Here is a 16,581-nt window from a genome sequence, read left to right on the forward strand (position 1 = left end):
TGAGACATGTTAGAAGTGTAAAATGAAAGGTGAAAGTAAACACTTGTGTAACGCTCACATGTCCAGATGCTGTTGAGTACTGTCAGTTTTGAAATGCTAGTTTGCGTTGTTGTCGAACTTCACATTCCAAGAGAGCTGATCTGACCAACTTCTATCCAAACAGGGCAAAGAGGCGCTTCTGGCCATCACAATTTGGTTGCAAAAGTCCAAAGACGTTACTTATCCCTATTATGAGTAATTCTGATATTAGTTACGCTTCAGCTTTAAAAAAAGCTGTATTACACTAACCAGACGAACTTGTTCATAGTTTATGTTTAATCCGATACTTTACAGAATGTTATTATGTGGTGCAGCTGTTGTCATGTTCTCCACAGATCCCTCAAAGATGAATCAAGCATTCACTGGTTCAAATGTTGCTTTTCTGGAGTATTTCTTCTGATTACCACCACGTTGGATTGTAGGTCCCTCAAGGGACACCAGCAGCTTGTCAATCATCTAGACTTTCACACCTGCAGTCGGTCTGCGTTCTGCTTTTGGAGACGGCTGCAGAGGTGCACCTTTTGATAATTTGCCGTCATCATATTTCATGTGCTAAAAAGGTCAAAAGATTGGTTGACAAGTTTTGAAATTGTTACCATTGGCAACATGGCAACCTTTCTTGTTAAATCTTGACGTAGTGAGATATATATCTTATTCCTCTGTGCCATAAGGGACGAGCGTGGCGCCTGGAGGAGGGTGTGCCGGTAACCTCCGGCTGCTCCATACAACTAGATGTAAAATATTATGTCGACAAAATTAAACAAGAATTTTGAAACCGTATCCAATTTTGTAATTTCTTCTCAGAAAATGTATTTAAATAGATGCTGCCTTATTTGCATACATACAATTATCTATATCTCTGTCCCTCTGTCTCTGTCCCTCTGTCTGTCCCTCTGTCTCGCTCTTGCAAAACAAGGCCACGTGGGAGTAACAATTGAGTGCGAGAGGAATGATTGGGTGAGCGGGATCCGGTGAGTTGAGCGGACAGAAGCCTGATTGGCTGGCTGAGGTGTCACTCATCCGTTGCACGCACTGCGCAGATAGTCCCACGTTCTTCTTTCTTTCTTTACGGAACAGGTTTGTCGTGGTTTACAAAGGAAGTTTCTTCATTGTCATAGAACCAAAGACAGGAAGGTGTAAAAGTAGAAAAGGCGAAGAACGTTCCCCCTTTTGTTGCATTGTTTGGAGTGAATTAGAAAAAAAATAACTCGCACTCTCAGATGCTGAGGGCGCAATTACGCACGTCCTGCGTCTACCTCGCCCCTTTTTGCCATCACTCTCTCTCTCTCCCTCTCTCTCTCTCTCTCTCTCTCTCTCTCCCCTCACACACACATACACACACTCTCTCACTCTCCGTGGGAGTAAGTGTGTAAGTAAAGAAGGGTCGAGGAAACGAGAGAGAAGGGAGAGAGAGAGCGTGATTCCAGGTCTCTCTCTGCTGCTCTCTCCACTTTGGGTACCCATTCTGACTTAATGGGGCTTCAGCACTAAGGGGTTAAACGTTCAAATAAAATATATTTATTCAGCCCTAAATCCCCTTTAGTGTTTAGGTTTGATGCATTAAGACAGACGGACAGGTAACCATCAAGCAAGGTCTCGTGGAGAGAGGCAGAGAGTCTCCAGAGGCGTGCCTTGCTGGTCCGTTGCCTCGCAGAAGCTCCAGTCGGGTCCCTGTCGTCGGCTGGCTCTCTGCGCGAGGATAACTTCCACCGTACTCCACACAGCCCATCCAGGCCGGCCAACTACTGCAACACTATGGATACTGGAGATTGTCCCTACCGGAAGAAACGGAGACCATGGCGCATGGACATCTCATCCTTCGCCTTGGGAACCCTGGTGCTCATCGTGTGCCAAACGACCGTGGTTCGGGCAGGTAAGACGGCTTCTTTTATTTCAAGTTTACTGTGCGTTTGGCCACCTTTTGGGTCTTCTTTTTTCAGTTTGAAATGTCTTCATCCCTGACTGTCTGCCTGTGTTTACCGTGCGTAAATGCTCGTGCGTTGTGGGACGCTTGAGCACCGACCATCATTTTTTGTTTTAGGTTGATGTTTGACTATCTACTATCGACTTGCATGTACTTAATTGCCGCCAAATTTCAAAAGCATCGTAGGGTGACTTATGCTTAGTTTCCTAAAGGCCTTATGTGGCCATGGTACAGAACATATGGACATTGACAGGAAACTCTTAAGAGTTAACTGTGTTGCTTTTAGTGCTGCGTCCCATACAATCAAACAAAGAAAATACTCAGTATTGTGTATTATAACGTTTTTTTATCACGCAGTTTGAACCTGGCCAGCCTCAATTGATTGTTGCTGCAGAAAAACGTTTTTTATATCGTTTCTCTGAACTTTCTTCCCTCTGCTGTCTGTCCGTGCGTGCGTGCGCATCCTGCTGACAGGTGTGCTCATATTGCAGGAATCCACCTGTTTTTTGTCGTTCTGAACGACTGGTCCAATGTTGACTTTTCCAGTTTATGGTTGTACAAACTTAATTTCACTCCCAAGAATCCCGGTGAGCCCTCTTGTGGCCCCCGCCCCTCCACCGGGGGCCACAGGGTAGGACGGTGCAAAAAGCTCCAGTCCAAATCCAGTATTTTGTGTCCCGTATAGGTAGACTGGGCTGCCAGCAGGTACCGTGCGCTCTGCTGGGTTTCTACCAGTTCTGCCGGTAAACCAGTCAATCCATCACTTTCCCTTGTGGGACCACATTGTAATGCGTGTATTCTGTTTGATACTGAGAACCAAAGACCAGAAATGTTTCATTTATACGTGCATGTTTGGTTGCAAACATTTTTCCAGTGGGAAGTGATTACTTTGTTTTTCCGTCACTTTCCTCAGGTAGAGGAACGATGGAGTTTTTCCGATGTGCAGGTTTTGGAGCAGAGGATGCCGCATGTGTACGGACTGTAAAGCCCTCTGAGGCAAATTTGCATTTGCGATTTTGCGCTACACAAAATAAATGGAATCTGAATGCGCTGCAGTTCCCTCGCGCACCGCTAGTTGTCATGACAGACTTTTGTAACAGAGGATCCATTGATTCACTATTCAGTTCAGAATGACACGCGGCCCCCCACTGAAACAAATCAAATTAAAGACAAATGCAAGATTTCGGATTTCTTTTAACTTCAGCAGGACGAGTTTTGGAGACGATTTATGAGGTTTTAACTGACCATTTAAAAAAAAAACATTTCGGTCCACTACGTTGGAAAGGTTTATTCTGACTATTATTTAATAATAATATGAGTATGTAGCGTTACGTGTACACACAGCGCGCCTCGGTGGACAGATGTTTTTTATCTCCTCGCGGCGGGGACCCGCGCACCTTTTGGGACATAATGACCGTCCCCCCGTGTGTTCTTTGGCCCCGTTTCCAATTTGCTGATTGGAAGAGGCGAACGCACCTTCCCGCGGTGTCCCGTGTGTACCTTGGAGGCGGAGGACGGAGCCGTCCTCTTCCACTATGAATAGGTTAGTGTAGCCGCGCGGGGCTGAAAGCGTCCACTGTGCGCGTGTCTATGTGCGCTTTGTACAGTTCTGTTTGTGTACGTATGCGCCTGTAAACTATGGAGGGGTGGAATGCATGCCACACGTATGTGAATGTCCCTCTGTGTGCAACACCTCGTGCATGTTGCATTTGTCATGTAAAGGAAATACGTCAGACGCGATGTGCGCGCGAAGGTGCTCTTCTGATGTGATTACAACAAAAACGACACTGCAAGAGTGATACTATTAAAAAGAGTAATTTAACCTGCTTTATTTCTATTTTGCTGACAGCGTCCCATAAGCGCACAATGGACCACGCACGCGCGCCGTCTAGACACACGGCGCATGCGCGCAGCGTGGTGCCGCCGCGCAGATGTTAGTGTGAACTAAACGGGGCTCCACCCAAGCAGTGAAAGACCGATTTACACAGTGGTCAGAATCGTTCATGGTTATTCTCTATTCCCTGAGAGCAGACTGGGTGAGGAGAGAGGAGAGAGGAGAGGAAGAGGAGGAAGGAGAGGAGGAGGAGGAGGAGGAGGCCTGCAGGAAGGCATGAAAGCTGAGTGTTGTTCAAAGGAGGTAGAAAATCTGAGGGCAATATTTTCTTGACATGGATGTTCCTCAACCTCATTTCAAAGCTGAGCGCTCCTCAAAGGGCCGTCTGTCTGGGTTTCTCTCTCTCTCCCCGGTGAATAGAGCTCTTATATTTGGTGGGGCGGCTCATTGCTGCGACTGGATGGTGTTTTCAGTCTGTTGGTACTTGTGATCCAGTCTGGCAGCGTTGTCCCCTCGGTGGCTCCCTGCCGCTTTGCCGTCGTTTCCCCCGTGGGCCCCTGTGGCTGTGGTGGCCCACAGGCGGGGGCATGAGGTACAGAAGACCCCGGTGCATGATGGCCCCCACAGTGCACGAGTTACTAAAATAAGCACACCAGGCTGCACTCACACAGTGTTTGTGGAGATGAATTGTCACAAATCAGTCATTTGTGATGCAAATGAAGCACAAAGGAAAGAACTCTGAGGTTGTTCGTCCTGATGTCTGACCTGTAGTCATCTGTTCATTACCAAACTCAGTTGTTTCCTGTGAAGTTTATTTTAAATAAAGGCCTGTTTATTTCTTAGCGCTGGTAAGGATGTATAGCCGAGGATCTCGGTTCTAAACCATCACACTGGGAACTTGTAAAACACTCCTTTCTGCAGACTTCAAGGAGCACAGCGAGTAGCAGATGGATCTTTGATGGTGATTCGGCGGTTTGTGTGTGTGTGTGTGTGTCTGTCAAGGCTTCGGCTTCATTCCTCCAAGGCTTTTTGTTTTATCAGAAGATACCGGGACGCCAGCAAAGTAATGACAGGCTGTCTGTATAGGATGCTATTCCGAGTGACTGTAATTCTGCGGCGCAGGAGCACGCAGGGACCAGCTGTGTGCTCCCGCATGTAATATATAATATTAAGGTACATCTCTTGACCAGACATCAATACAGTTTTTGAAAACAGTTCCAGATGGTAATTTAACCACCAATGTAGAAGAAAGAAATATGTTCATCACAGCAGAGTCCTGTCCTCTGTGTGCAATTGCATAACTTATCTGGGAATGTTGGAATATCGCAGTGATCAATCGATCTACTCACATGAATAAGTGTCGCTTGCATAAGTTGCTTTTGTCTTCATCACAATGTTCTGATACCTCTGTTATTAAATATCTTTCATTTAAATATAGTATTCAGTGGCTTATGGTAAAAAACCTTTGGACTCTTCCTCAAATGACCAAAGTGGGTTTTTATTGCTTTGCAGGTTTAGTTTATTCTTTATAAATGATGAGTACATTTAGTGATTTTCGAATGATTAGACTTTTATTACAATTTTCTTTAATAGTCCAGTTTATAAATAGCAAAGTAGTGTAGCAAAAGTAATTATATAAAGTAGCAGCTTCATATCATTAATATTGTCGGCATTGTCTTTAAGTATTAAAAATAGCCGTACAGGGAAGAGTGACCGACCTAGACGGACCCCCCCAATGGGCCCCCCAGGCAGAGGCTGACCGGTCCCTGCCTGCCTCCCGGTCCTGGTGCAGTAGGTCTCGCAGTGTCAGGCTCCGCCCTCGGGTCTAAACTAAGACTGCGGCCTCCAGCCCAGAAACCACACGAGACTCCAGCACGACGCGTCGGCAGCGCGGACCACATAATGGCACTCGGGGGACAGTGGAGGTCTGCTCGGACAAGTGCTGGCTGCAGCTCCCCAGTGGAGGGAGTTAAGAAAGCACATGCAGCTGCAGCACAGCATTGTAGGGGCGGAGAAACCACACAGGCTGCGGGATTCATCCGTGGACACACTTATCAGTGGTGATGGAAGCAGGTGTGGACAGATGGAATCATGAGATCTTGTTTGCAGTGAGAGAAGAATGTTTTTCCTTCTTGATAACGATTAGTACAGGGAATCAAGATTGACTTAGAAGTTCGCTAAATAATTACCAAAACCATCTGACCTGCTTGACCTCCTAGTTCCCCTTTGGTCATCGACAAAATATGTTGGATTCAACGTGAATAATGTTCCACTTTCCCTCAACTTCTGTGTCAGGACGTTAAGGATCACACCGGCTCCACCAACAAGGAGCAAACGTTCTGTTTTGTTCAGCAAAATAAAAATGGTATGACAGTTGAAAGGTGAAACTCTATGATTCCCATCAGTCGTATGACTTAATGTCACCACTAAGATGAACGAGGACCATTGTTTTAGTCGTGGCCTTCACTCATTTCGCTTCCACGGGCTTCTTTAAGACACCTAAAAGCAACAACAGTTTTCACTAGAGGGTTGTTAACCTACTTATTTTAAATTGTGGAATAAAAGTTAACGACAGACCTTATTTTAAGCATCTAACCAAAAACCCATTAAGGAAACACATTGGCTTCTAAACGAGGGAAACAAACCAGACACACTGACTCACTTTTGGGTTGTTGGACTCATTCCTGCATGCTTAGGTCTCACACTCAACTCACCTGTCAGGGATTTTCTTTAGATAAACAGACACAACTTTCTCAAGTGTTTTGATCTTCTAATATCATTATCTTGTCCTATAACTCAACTCCTCCAGCAGAGTTCACTACTGCCCCTAATACACAGTGGCACATAACGTGCTTTCTACATGATAATTTACACCACACTGACAAACCGAACCCTCATTTTATACTATATAAATAATGCGGAGGTCTAATCATCCCCTTCTTACAGCACGGGTACTTATAATGGATTTTCTGTCTGTGTGCAGAAGGCTTTATAAATAAATCGTAACTACAGAGCAGCATGTTGAAAATGACTACCTGCAGCAGCTCGCACGCCGAGCGTGGTCACGCTGCATGACCGACGTTTACTTTACGCCCTTTTGGGGAGGAGACTCAAATATTTAGAAAGAAATCGGTGTTGGAGTGTGTGTGTGTGTGTGTGTGTGTGTGTGTGTGTGTGTGTGTTATTCTAGTCACTGGGTCGGTACTTATAGGTAGAACCGTGGGAGATAAATTATTGGATTTATACCTGCAGTACATCTTTTAACCTAACGAGGGAGTCTGAACGTTGACATTGTTGGATAATTGTATTCTACTGAGGACATTGACTCTAATAGTAAGGCTGGTATATATTCTGTAAGTTTACCTGAACAGAGGAAATTACGGAACAGGATAAGTACTAACGTGTCTATATGATTTTAATAACACAAAGTTGTTACTTAGAGTACGTACAAACGTGAACCTCTTATAATAGCAGATTAACATATTCAGGATATTACAGGGAGAAATGACAAAAGCAAAAAATGGTCAATTTACACAAAGATTATCTTTACTCATAAATAAGGCCATTAAGAATTGGACAGCAATGTTTTCTTTTATTAATTGACTCCCCAGGAGTTCACCTGTGGTCAATATTGCACATCCCTCTTGTCGGTGTGTCTAACAATGTGGCCGTTGTGTAAAGGCAGAGGTCAGGGGTCAGCGTGTCAGCTGGAGTGTCTGTCTGGTATTTGGCACAGCGGCACCAAAAGAGGAAAGGGCACACAGGCACATTCACACACAGACACACAAATCTTTACACAGAGTATCTGAGACTAAATGTTTTCAGTTGTCACCTCACACAGGTCTCAGTGTGTGCATGCAACATACTCAGGTTTCAACCTAGAACGTTGAAGGAGTGTTTGTCTATGCTGGAGATGTTAAGCTCGAGTTGTCCTCAGTCAACCATTGACAATATTTAATTTTATCATTCAATATAATAATAATAATAATAATCATTCAGTCATTTTCCTCATTGACTTTATCATAACCTAAGATCCGATAACCCTTTATAAGTAGTGTACTCACAAGGCAAATAGAGAAGCTTTGTGTGCGTTCTGTTTGTCAAGTCACTCACTCTGTTGAGTGACAGCGCGTCTCAAATATTTCAGTAAGCGTTAGCATTGTTTATCTCTCACTGTGAGTGTGTGTTTGCATAGTGTGTGTGTGCACATAAACACGTGTGTGTGTTTGTGTGATCGTGTGAGCAGGTGTGTACAACACCACGCGGTTCCTTCCAGGCTCCCTGCTCAGTGAATTCAATCCTTTCAGCTCCACCTAGTGGCGGGTCAGGAGAACTACACCGAGGAAAACCATTGCTGTTTTGTACATTGTGGCTTCCCACCTGAGCCTCACGTGGTGGTGGTGGTCTGCATGTGTGGGCCGTTGTGGATCTATAGAACCGAGTGGGTAATAGCTTTGTTCATCCCAAGGCTCCTGTATTCACCCACTAGCTTGAGCTTTACTGCTTCTAAGCACTGCAAACTTTAGAAAAGTATACTGCTAAGATTTAAAACATAGATATACTTGCGCTTTTTCTAAAATCTTTGGTTGAGTTAAGCTGTTCAATCAGAAGGGGACAATCTTTTCCCTCTGATGTTCCCCAACTCCCACAACCAATTTATGTTTAATTCTGACTCATTAGAAACGTCAGGTAGATGATGTTTTAGTAATTAAGGCACTTTTAATTTATGTGCTCACTCGAGGTCAGTCAGGGGGAATGCACAGACTACAGTGATCTTTACCGGTCGCCCCCCCTTTTTCTGTCTTATTGGCCGCAGTGTGATTGGCCCGCCTTCACGTCAAAAGGCCGCATCCATCTGCTAGCGCTCACGGTGAGAAGAGTAAGAAAACGGGTTAGAAGGGGAGCAGCGGGGGACTTTCTTCCTCCCGGTTTCGTATTTGCCACCCTTCGTCTCCTGAGCTGCCTCTGCGGCCCCTGCATGTTATTTTTCTGGGTGTGTTTTTGTCGTGATTGAGGTCCTCCAGGCAGGAAGGGCCCCGGCTGCAGATGTGAGCTGGGCAGCCAGCGGGGAACAGAGCGCCACATTGTACTGGGCGTACTGGGGGAGCTCGGGCTGCAATCTGATCCAGTATCCTGCCATCGCAGAACCACGCGGTCTACTGTCACTGCCTGAGCCCCCCCACAACCCGCCCTCCACCTTTGCCTGAACCTCTCCCTCCCTCCTACCTCGCTCAATCTTCTCATTCACAGCATTCCTTTGCAGACCTGCAGAATTTTTGAAAAGTAGAAGGGAAGCTTGGACATTTCTGTGAATCCTCCTGTTCACTTTGAATATTGTAACTTATTAATACAAATCATAAAGTCCGTTCAAATGTAGAGTGCTGCAGAGATGAGTCCTTTTTGGTTAAAAACCAGGGAAGTCATTACACTGGTTCCCTGGACAAAAGGCCATGGATTTTTACTTGATTTTGGTTTATTGTAGAAAACAATGCAGTAATCTATTAAATGTGGTATTTTCTCCCAGAGAACAAAGCGTTGGAACCTCTTTAGTTTGGGTTAACTGCATCAATAACCAAAAACCCATCGACTTCAACACAAGGGTGAAAGAAGGGAAAAAATGCTGACTCATTTCTGGGTTTCAGGACTCTTACACTTTCAAAAGGGAACTTTTGCCTTTGTTTTGCCCCCCTCCCTCGGGTGGAGGGTGAAGGTAATGGACTGTGGTGTAGACACCCTGAGGCAATTTTAACGCACCATTTGCTCTGTCAGAATAAATATCAGCACCCGTGGGCCAGTTTGACTGACTGTTAAACCTGAGACACTGTGTCACCTAAACACAAGAGCCAGGGACGGGGTCGCCGTGGTTTTTAGGACCCCTGTTTAAATCGCAGTGTTTTGTGATACAACAGATGACAAGACATCAAACAGTAATAAAGTCAACCTGCACAGTGTGCTTACTCTCCCTCTGATGTGACCCGAGGTTCTCTGTGCTTTGTTTACAAGCCTTTTAGTGCACCTGAGTTTAAACTGACTGTCACACAGAAGATTGTCAGTTCATTCAACGTTTCCCCAGAAGAAGGACTAGAGCTTTTCAAATTGAAACACGCAGACTGACTGAGTTCCTTTGAGCAATGTGAGGAAGCCGACGAGGTAAACCACACTGCAGACACCGACTTGACCTCAGCGTGTGAAAGTGTACTGGATGTGAGCCTAGTGGTACAGTAACTGTGTGTGTGTGTGTGTGTGTGTGTGTGTGTGTGTGTGTGTTTATGTGATGTTAGGAGGTATAACAGAGACCTGGTGTGTGTGTGTGTGTGTGTGTGTGTGTGTGTGTGTGTGTGTGTGTGTGTGTGTGTGTGTGTGTGTGTGTGTGTGTTATGTGAAACATTGAAATGCTCGTCTATCCTCTTTCATGTGACTCTACCACATCCACTGCCACTGGTGTGCTGGTCCATGTGAGCCGAGGCGACGGACTTACCCAGCCTGGACACACTTGTCCCTTTCTGACCTCATGCCAGAATGTACAGCGGTTTCCATTGTGGACGTCTCCTGTACATGCTCCTGCTTGCATTAATGCAAGAACTAATCTCAGATGATTTAAGATTCTTTAAGATGTTTTCATCATCTGGGCCAAAATGTCCTCTAGTTTTGATACAGAAACATTGTACAGAAGTCAACTTCACAGTGATCTCTATTCAGCCTGGAGAACAATGATGCTTCTTAAACTATTTGAGGAAACCGCTTGTTTCATACATGCCCAATTTTTGTTTTCTACTACATGCTGACACGCGTCAACGTTCAACGTTCATATCAGAGTTAATACACCTGTATTCCCCCCTCGGTCTGCTCTGATTGGCTGCTGAGAAATGTAGTTGTCCAGCCGTGAGCGGTGCATTCTGGTCTTGCATGTGTCATGGGAAGGTGAGACAAACCTCAACCGCTTGTTTCCCACGTCGACACCCAAAAGTCTGCACACGAGCATAAAGTGATGAATTGTCTTTTTGATTGATTGATTTGATCTCTTCACTACCCGGCTTCACTCACTATCTGTTTAACTCAGAAAGCGGCGCTTCTGTAGGGATTGACCACGCCGATAAACATAAAGTCCCAAAAGGTAACGACGGTTCTCTTGTGTTCCTCAGACCCAGTGGACGTGTTGCGGGCTCTGCAGGTTCCCTCTCTCCCCGAGGGAGTGAAGAAGGTCCCCGGCTTCTGCACCTCCCGGCGCTCCGGCAGCCCCGACCACGCCTACCGCATCACCAAGAAGGCCCAGATCTCCGCCCCCACCAAGCAGCTCTTCTCGGGTAGGCCTCGGGCGGACACCATCACTACGGGAAAATAGGAAGATCTTGGTTTCATGTTTGCTGTGCTTAAAGCCGTCCACCGTCTTTATGGCATTTTCATCATGTCTGAGGGTTTAAGCTCCAGACAGGAGCACTATAATTACATTTCTAACTATTTTAATGTAAAGACACTGATATTCATTTTGTCTTCATATATCATATATTAATGCTTAAAGGTAAATATAGAAGTTGTGAATTTTAGTCTTTTTTTTTTTTTTAAGCTACGTTGCTTAACATAAATAAGATCATTTTGATGCATCTACATAGTCTCACATGCATCAATGCCACTGGTGCTTAAGGAGGGTTTATATTTAAGATATTCCGGGAGACGGAACCTACATTTATAATTGTAGGGATGTATTTTCAACAGAGATCTCTGGATATAAAGTATAATTATGTGTTGCAGTGTAACTGTGGCGGAGAGCCATGACAAATTAACTTGAGAATACTGTCTGGCACCCTGGAGTAAGGAGCGAAAAAGAGAAAGTGGCACTTACAGTGTGGTTGTTTAGAAACACTCAAAAGTCAAAGCTCTTTTTGCACTTATTTATCTACCTTCTCCAGCTGTTCCCACCGTGTGTCCTGATCCTCTCTGCCAGCTTCACACGGGACGAATTCCTCCTATCAGAAGCCTTTTTGTTTTCCTTCCCGTTCCTCCCTTTTCACCTCCCTCTCCAGCTTCCCTTTGGCTCTTATGTCAGTTACTGCCTCCTTCTCCTTGCTTTTGTTTCCTGTCCTAAAATACCCAAACGCCAGTCTTGCAACAAGCCATATTGATCAAGTGATCTCCCCCTTTGCTTCCATCATTATCTTCTCCCAATCCGCCCATTCCTCCCGTCCCTCATCTGCAGGTCGATTCCCAGAGAACTTCTCCATCATGGCTCTGGTTAAGGCCCAGGCTGGTCTCCAGGCCTTCCTCCTCTCCATCTACAGTGAGCAGGGTATCCAGCAGCTGGGCGTTGAAATGGGACGCTCCCCTGTCTTCCTGTATGAGGACCAAAACGGAAAGCCGTCCCCCGAGGACTACCCGCTGTTCAGAGGCGTCAACCTGGCTGATGGCAAGTCAGTAACCAGCAGCAACCAGCTTGTGACTGGTTGAGACGACTCGTTTGGGGCCGTGTGGGTGTGAGTGGTTGGGGGTGGTGTGAGAGTGTTGGTTGGGATGTAAATGGGAAACATCAAAAAGGTGTGATGTCCTATAAATCAGGCCTGTAGTCGCAGTACACATTTATTCGCCTTCCGTCCCCCCCCCTCCCGTCTCTAGGTGGCATCGCATCGCCTTCTCTGTTTCAAAGAAAAATGTGACTCTGCTGGTGGACTGCAAGAAGAAGATGACCCAAGCGCTGCCCCGCGGCAACAACGCAGAGGTCGACACCAATGGCATCACGGTGTTCGGCGCCCGTCTGCTCGATGAGGAAGTTTTCCAGGTGAGAACCTGTTTAAGCACAATAGGCAAAGCATATCTAGTTATTGGTGGGTGCCTAAAGAAAGTCAGCGAGAAGATGGTCTATTTCTATACGGTTCTTCTAAATCTCTGGACCTCCGGGTCAGCTTCAGACCAAATTAGACCAAATCATGCAGGTTGAAACTCCTTCAGCTCAGAGTCCAGCAGGTCCCCCAGCAGTCTAGTCCACCGTGGACAGAACAGCGCCTCCTCCTCCTCCTCCTCCAGGAGCAGAGCTTCTCCTCTCTGGGAGCCGACACCGGCACCACGCTGCTGGTGACCCGGGACATAGTGCTGGACCCACTGGTGGGAAGGGAGGCCCAGGAGAAGCAGAACCAAGACTGAGAGGGTTGGACTGTCAGACCCTGCTGCAGTAAAACGAGAGGTTTTCTAAAGGGAGTCTGGTTGCACGCCCTCTATCTGCTGTGGGGCGGAACCAGCGAGTAGTGGGCAATTGTAAACGTGAGAAAAATGCTCAGTGACGCTTGGGAAATCAAATCATCAAATCCAAATGACAAAAAGTTATATGTTCTTTGTGTGGTGCGGCCCAGTAGCAAATTGTATACAGACCGGTACGCGGCCTGATATTTGGGGACGACTGCCCTATGTAACTCAAATCAAATTGCAAATTGATTTGATGGACGGGTGTCGTGAAATTAGTGCACTGGAATTGGTTGGTACGGTGTTACGTGAGCGAACGTCATTTTGTCAACAGTAAGATAAAGCTGTACAGCTTAGTGTTCATATGCCTGTTTCCTTCCGTAGGGAGACATCCAGCAGCTGCTGATCGCCTCCAACCCCCAGGCTGCCTACGACTTCTGTGAACACTACAGCCCCGACTGTGACTCCGCGCTGCCCAGGATGCAGGCTCAGGACCCCGACACATACGTGAGTAGCCCCACAAATCCCCCACAGACGTGTGAACCACATTTAGTCCTCCCCCAGATATGAAGCTTTAATCAAACCATTTACCTTTTATTCAACCATCATTTTGAAAACCTGCGTCATAACTTCACACAGATTCTATTTTTCTCAGAACACTGAGTAGCATCTCCTAGAGAGCAATAACCTCAGTCGGTCAGCACCGTCAGGCTCATGTATAGCTCCAATACAGGAGGCCCAAACAGAATCTGTGGACTTTTCTTTTTCTAAATGATAGTCCTGTGTGTGCTGCATTGAAGGCGTTTAGAAGATTTGACATGGATAGATTTGAGAGAGCTCAGTGGTTCTCCAAATGATCTGACGGAGGGCACCATCATTTTACAACCACTCCATCCAGACTGTAAATGAATCGCACGTGCCCAGCCACGACCCACTGCAAACGCATCCCACCGGTTCAGAATGACTGCCTTCATAGATCCTTCCGGTTCAGTTGATTCAGTTAGGAATATTCCTACATGAAAGATACTCATCCTGTGAACTGGGAGTACGTCGCATTGATCAACATTTAAGGGATAATCAGACCGTAAAAATCGGATTTGTGTGAGGAAAAAAACAAAGGTTACACCCAATGCACCAGTCCTCCAGAAAACAGAGAAAAGTCCTCAGGTAACCGTTTGGGTCGACCTGATAACGTCATCAAAGTGCCGCTTGCCCTTCCTGTCTTCCTCCCGCATCCCCTTCATCAGCCACACTTTGTATCCATCCACTTTCCTCCTCACCTGCTCGGTCTGTGTGTCCCTGAGGCAGCTAAAGGAAAAGCAGAGACCTTTACATAAGTACACCTCTCAAAGGGGCCACATGTCCATCCTTTCACACACTCTGCATTGTAATCTTTCATACTGGTTTCAGCAGTGTTTAGTTGTCCCTTTGTTTCCTGCTGTACTGCAATGGAACACAGAAAGGTAGGGGAAAGAGGAAGATACAAGCTGACCTGTCCCTGTTCCCCCCCCATGTATGAAAGAAAGAGAAATTGTCCAGTACATAACAAAGCTAATTAAGCTCAATTCTGATTGGTTTTCTTGTTAAAATGAAAGCTTTTGGCATGAAGATGGCTTACTGAGACTGGTCGGGCACATTACATACATTATAAGCTTCGCCTCCCTTCATCTCTCACATATATACTGATATTTGGGAGCTGAGCGTCCCCTGACACCACTCATTCTCATCCATCCAAAGTACATGACCTTTGATTAACAGGCCTGCATGGCGGATCAGTCAGTACGTAGTCGTATCGTCCCTGTACGGAGCTCCGCGACCTAAACCCTGTCCTGTGATGCTGTTAAAATGACTGCTTTCTGAATTAATAAAATCTGTGTGATTTTATTCTTTGGCTTTCCCCATTGCTCTTATTTATTTGATTTGTTTTCTTATTCATCAAAGGTGTATTTTGAATATCAACACCTTCAAGCAGCAGCACAGACCCCTTCTGATGAATGGAGAAAACAAATCATAGCACAGCATTTTACTATTATCTCTTTTCACTGTTTTTATTTTCTGCTGCTTCACCCCAGCCCCCCCCCCCCTTTCCTCTTTACCTTCCTTTAACCGTAACCGTAATCTTACTCGCCTCCACTTGGAGATCCACCCTCCCCCTCTTCATGCATTCCTCTCCTTGCTGTCGTGTCCCCTCTGCCGAGCCGTCCATCCTTCCCATCTTTCAGTCCTTCCCCGTCTCTCTCAGTACTTTGATGAGGAGCAGGATGACCATGAATACCCCTCTTATTAAACAACAGTCCACCTGCGGCCCCTAGTCAACAGGTGAAGAGGGAGCACGAGAGAGGGAAGACAACCCCAATGGGGGTTTTGAGGAAGGAAGGAGAATGAGAGACACATTTATAATATAGATTTAGCTTGTTCAGTGTCAATTAAACTTGCATCATGAATTCCAATATTTGTTTGACATTCCACGTGACTCTCTCATCCCTCATCGTTCCGTACCTCCTTTTTTAAACTCTCACACCTCGAGTCCACCTTCTCCGTCACACAGGATTACCGTCACTCCTCATGATTTTTTTTTTTGTCCTTGTGTCATTTAGCATGTTGTCATATGTGTACGTGTGTTCAGATGTGGTCAAATCGGGGCACTGGGGTGTGTGTAAGTGCAGATGTGTTGATGCACACACATACATTACTTTTTAATTTGATCACAGAATAATCCATCTCTGACACAGAGGGGAACAAAAGAAACCTAACATGGTGATATTTGTCAGTCGTGTGATCCACCTTTTTGCCATGTGTAAAGCTAGCCTAAAGCTAACTTCTGACCAAATGACTCTGCGTCACCAAGCTTACTCTAAACCAGCTGATGGAGACGTCCATAATTTGCAGGATTCGGAAATTTGTTTAGAATTAGCTTAGTGATTGAATGGAAACACACCATTGTCTTTTGTGATAGACTCCATCCATCTTTTTCACATATGCAATAACCTGCAGTATTATTTGACCAGGGCATGGGTCTGTTGTGGTGTTCCTTGCATGGTTTCTTTATTGTTGTGCATGCTTGTACTTCGGGGCATCAGTTTCCTCTTGTCCCAGTTAACATGGGGGATATCAATGCACATGTCTTTGTCTTGTTATATGCATTCATGGTTCTACATCTTATACATTACATATATAGTGCTGGTCTGTTTTTCCTTCACACTGTATTACCTGGATGACATTTTTGTTTGTTTCTTCATAATGGTAATTTGCATGTAATTTTATTATAGCAGCATGAGAAGTGGAGAATTGTGTACTGTTGTTTTCATTTTGTGTTTTTATGTGACTAAAGTCTATTCGCATGCTCGCCTGGCATCCATGCTCCTTCCCTCGTTTGACTAACAGCAGCAACGTTTTCTCTAATAGGACTGCTCAGTGCATTATAATCTGCCTGTGTGTGCGTGTCCGTGTGTGTGTGTGTGCGTTCAGCATCAGCTTCACCTGACCATCACACCCTCAGTGCCGGAGTTCAGATCATTTTAGCGCAGAAATACTGCTTTGTCATTTAGTATTGGGAATGGCATTACTGGAGAGATCAGCAAACCTATTTTCAATTCATTTGTCTACTACTGGTGTC

At 45.6% G+C, this 16,581-nt stretch overlaps 1 protein-coding gene across 5 annotated transcripts in view; it reads left to right on the top strand.

The window, feature by feature from the left end:
• The first annotated feature begins 1,327 nt into the window (after positions 1–1,327).
• col11a2 (collagen, type XI, alpha 2) overlaps positions 1,328–16,581 on the top strand; it is a 40,464-nt gene continuing 25,210 nt past the window's right edge. For 2 of the 5 annotated variants that reach the window (XM_040188931.2, XM_078080693.1), the window contains exons 1-5: positions 1,329–1,912; positions 10,940–11,101; positions 11,992–12,202; positions 12,405–12,567; positions 13,350–13,472. In XM_040188931.2, coding sequence (XP_040044865.2) covers positions 1,795–1,912; positions 10,940–11,101; positions 11,992–12,202; positions 12,405–12,567; positions 13,350–13,472 — 777 coding nt within the window. In that variant the 5' untranslated portion in view covers positions 1,329–1,794. Of the gene's footprint in view, positions 1,913–10,939; positions 11,102–11,991; positions 12,203–12,404; positions 12,568–13,349; positions 13,473–16,581 lie in introns of all 5 variants that reach the window. The other 3 variants (XM_078080692.1, XM_078080695.1, XM_078080694.1) reach the window with 3 other exon arrangements.

Source organism: Gasterosteus aculeatus, chromosome 10, assembly GCF_964276395.1.
Source record: "Gasterosteus aculeatus chromosome 10, fGasAcu3.hap1.1, whole genome shotgun sequence".
NCBI lineage: Eukaryota > Metazoa > Chordata > Actinopteri > Perciformes > Gasterosteidae > Gasterosteus > Gasterosteus aculeatus.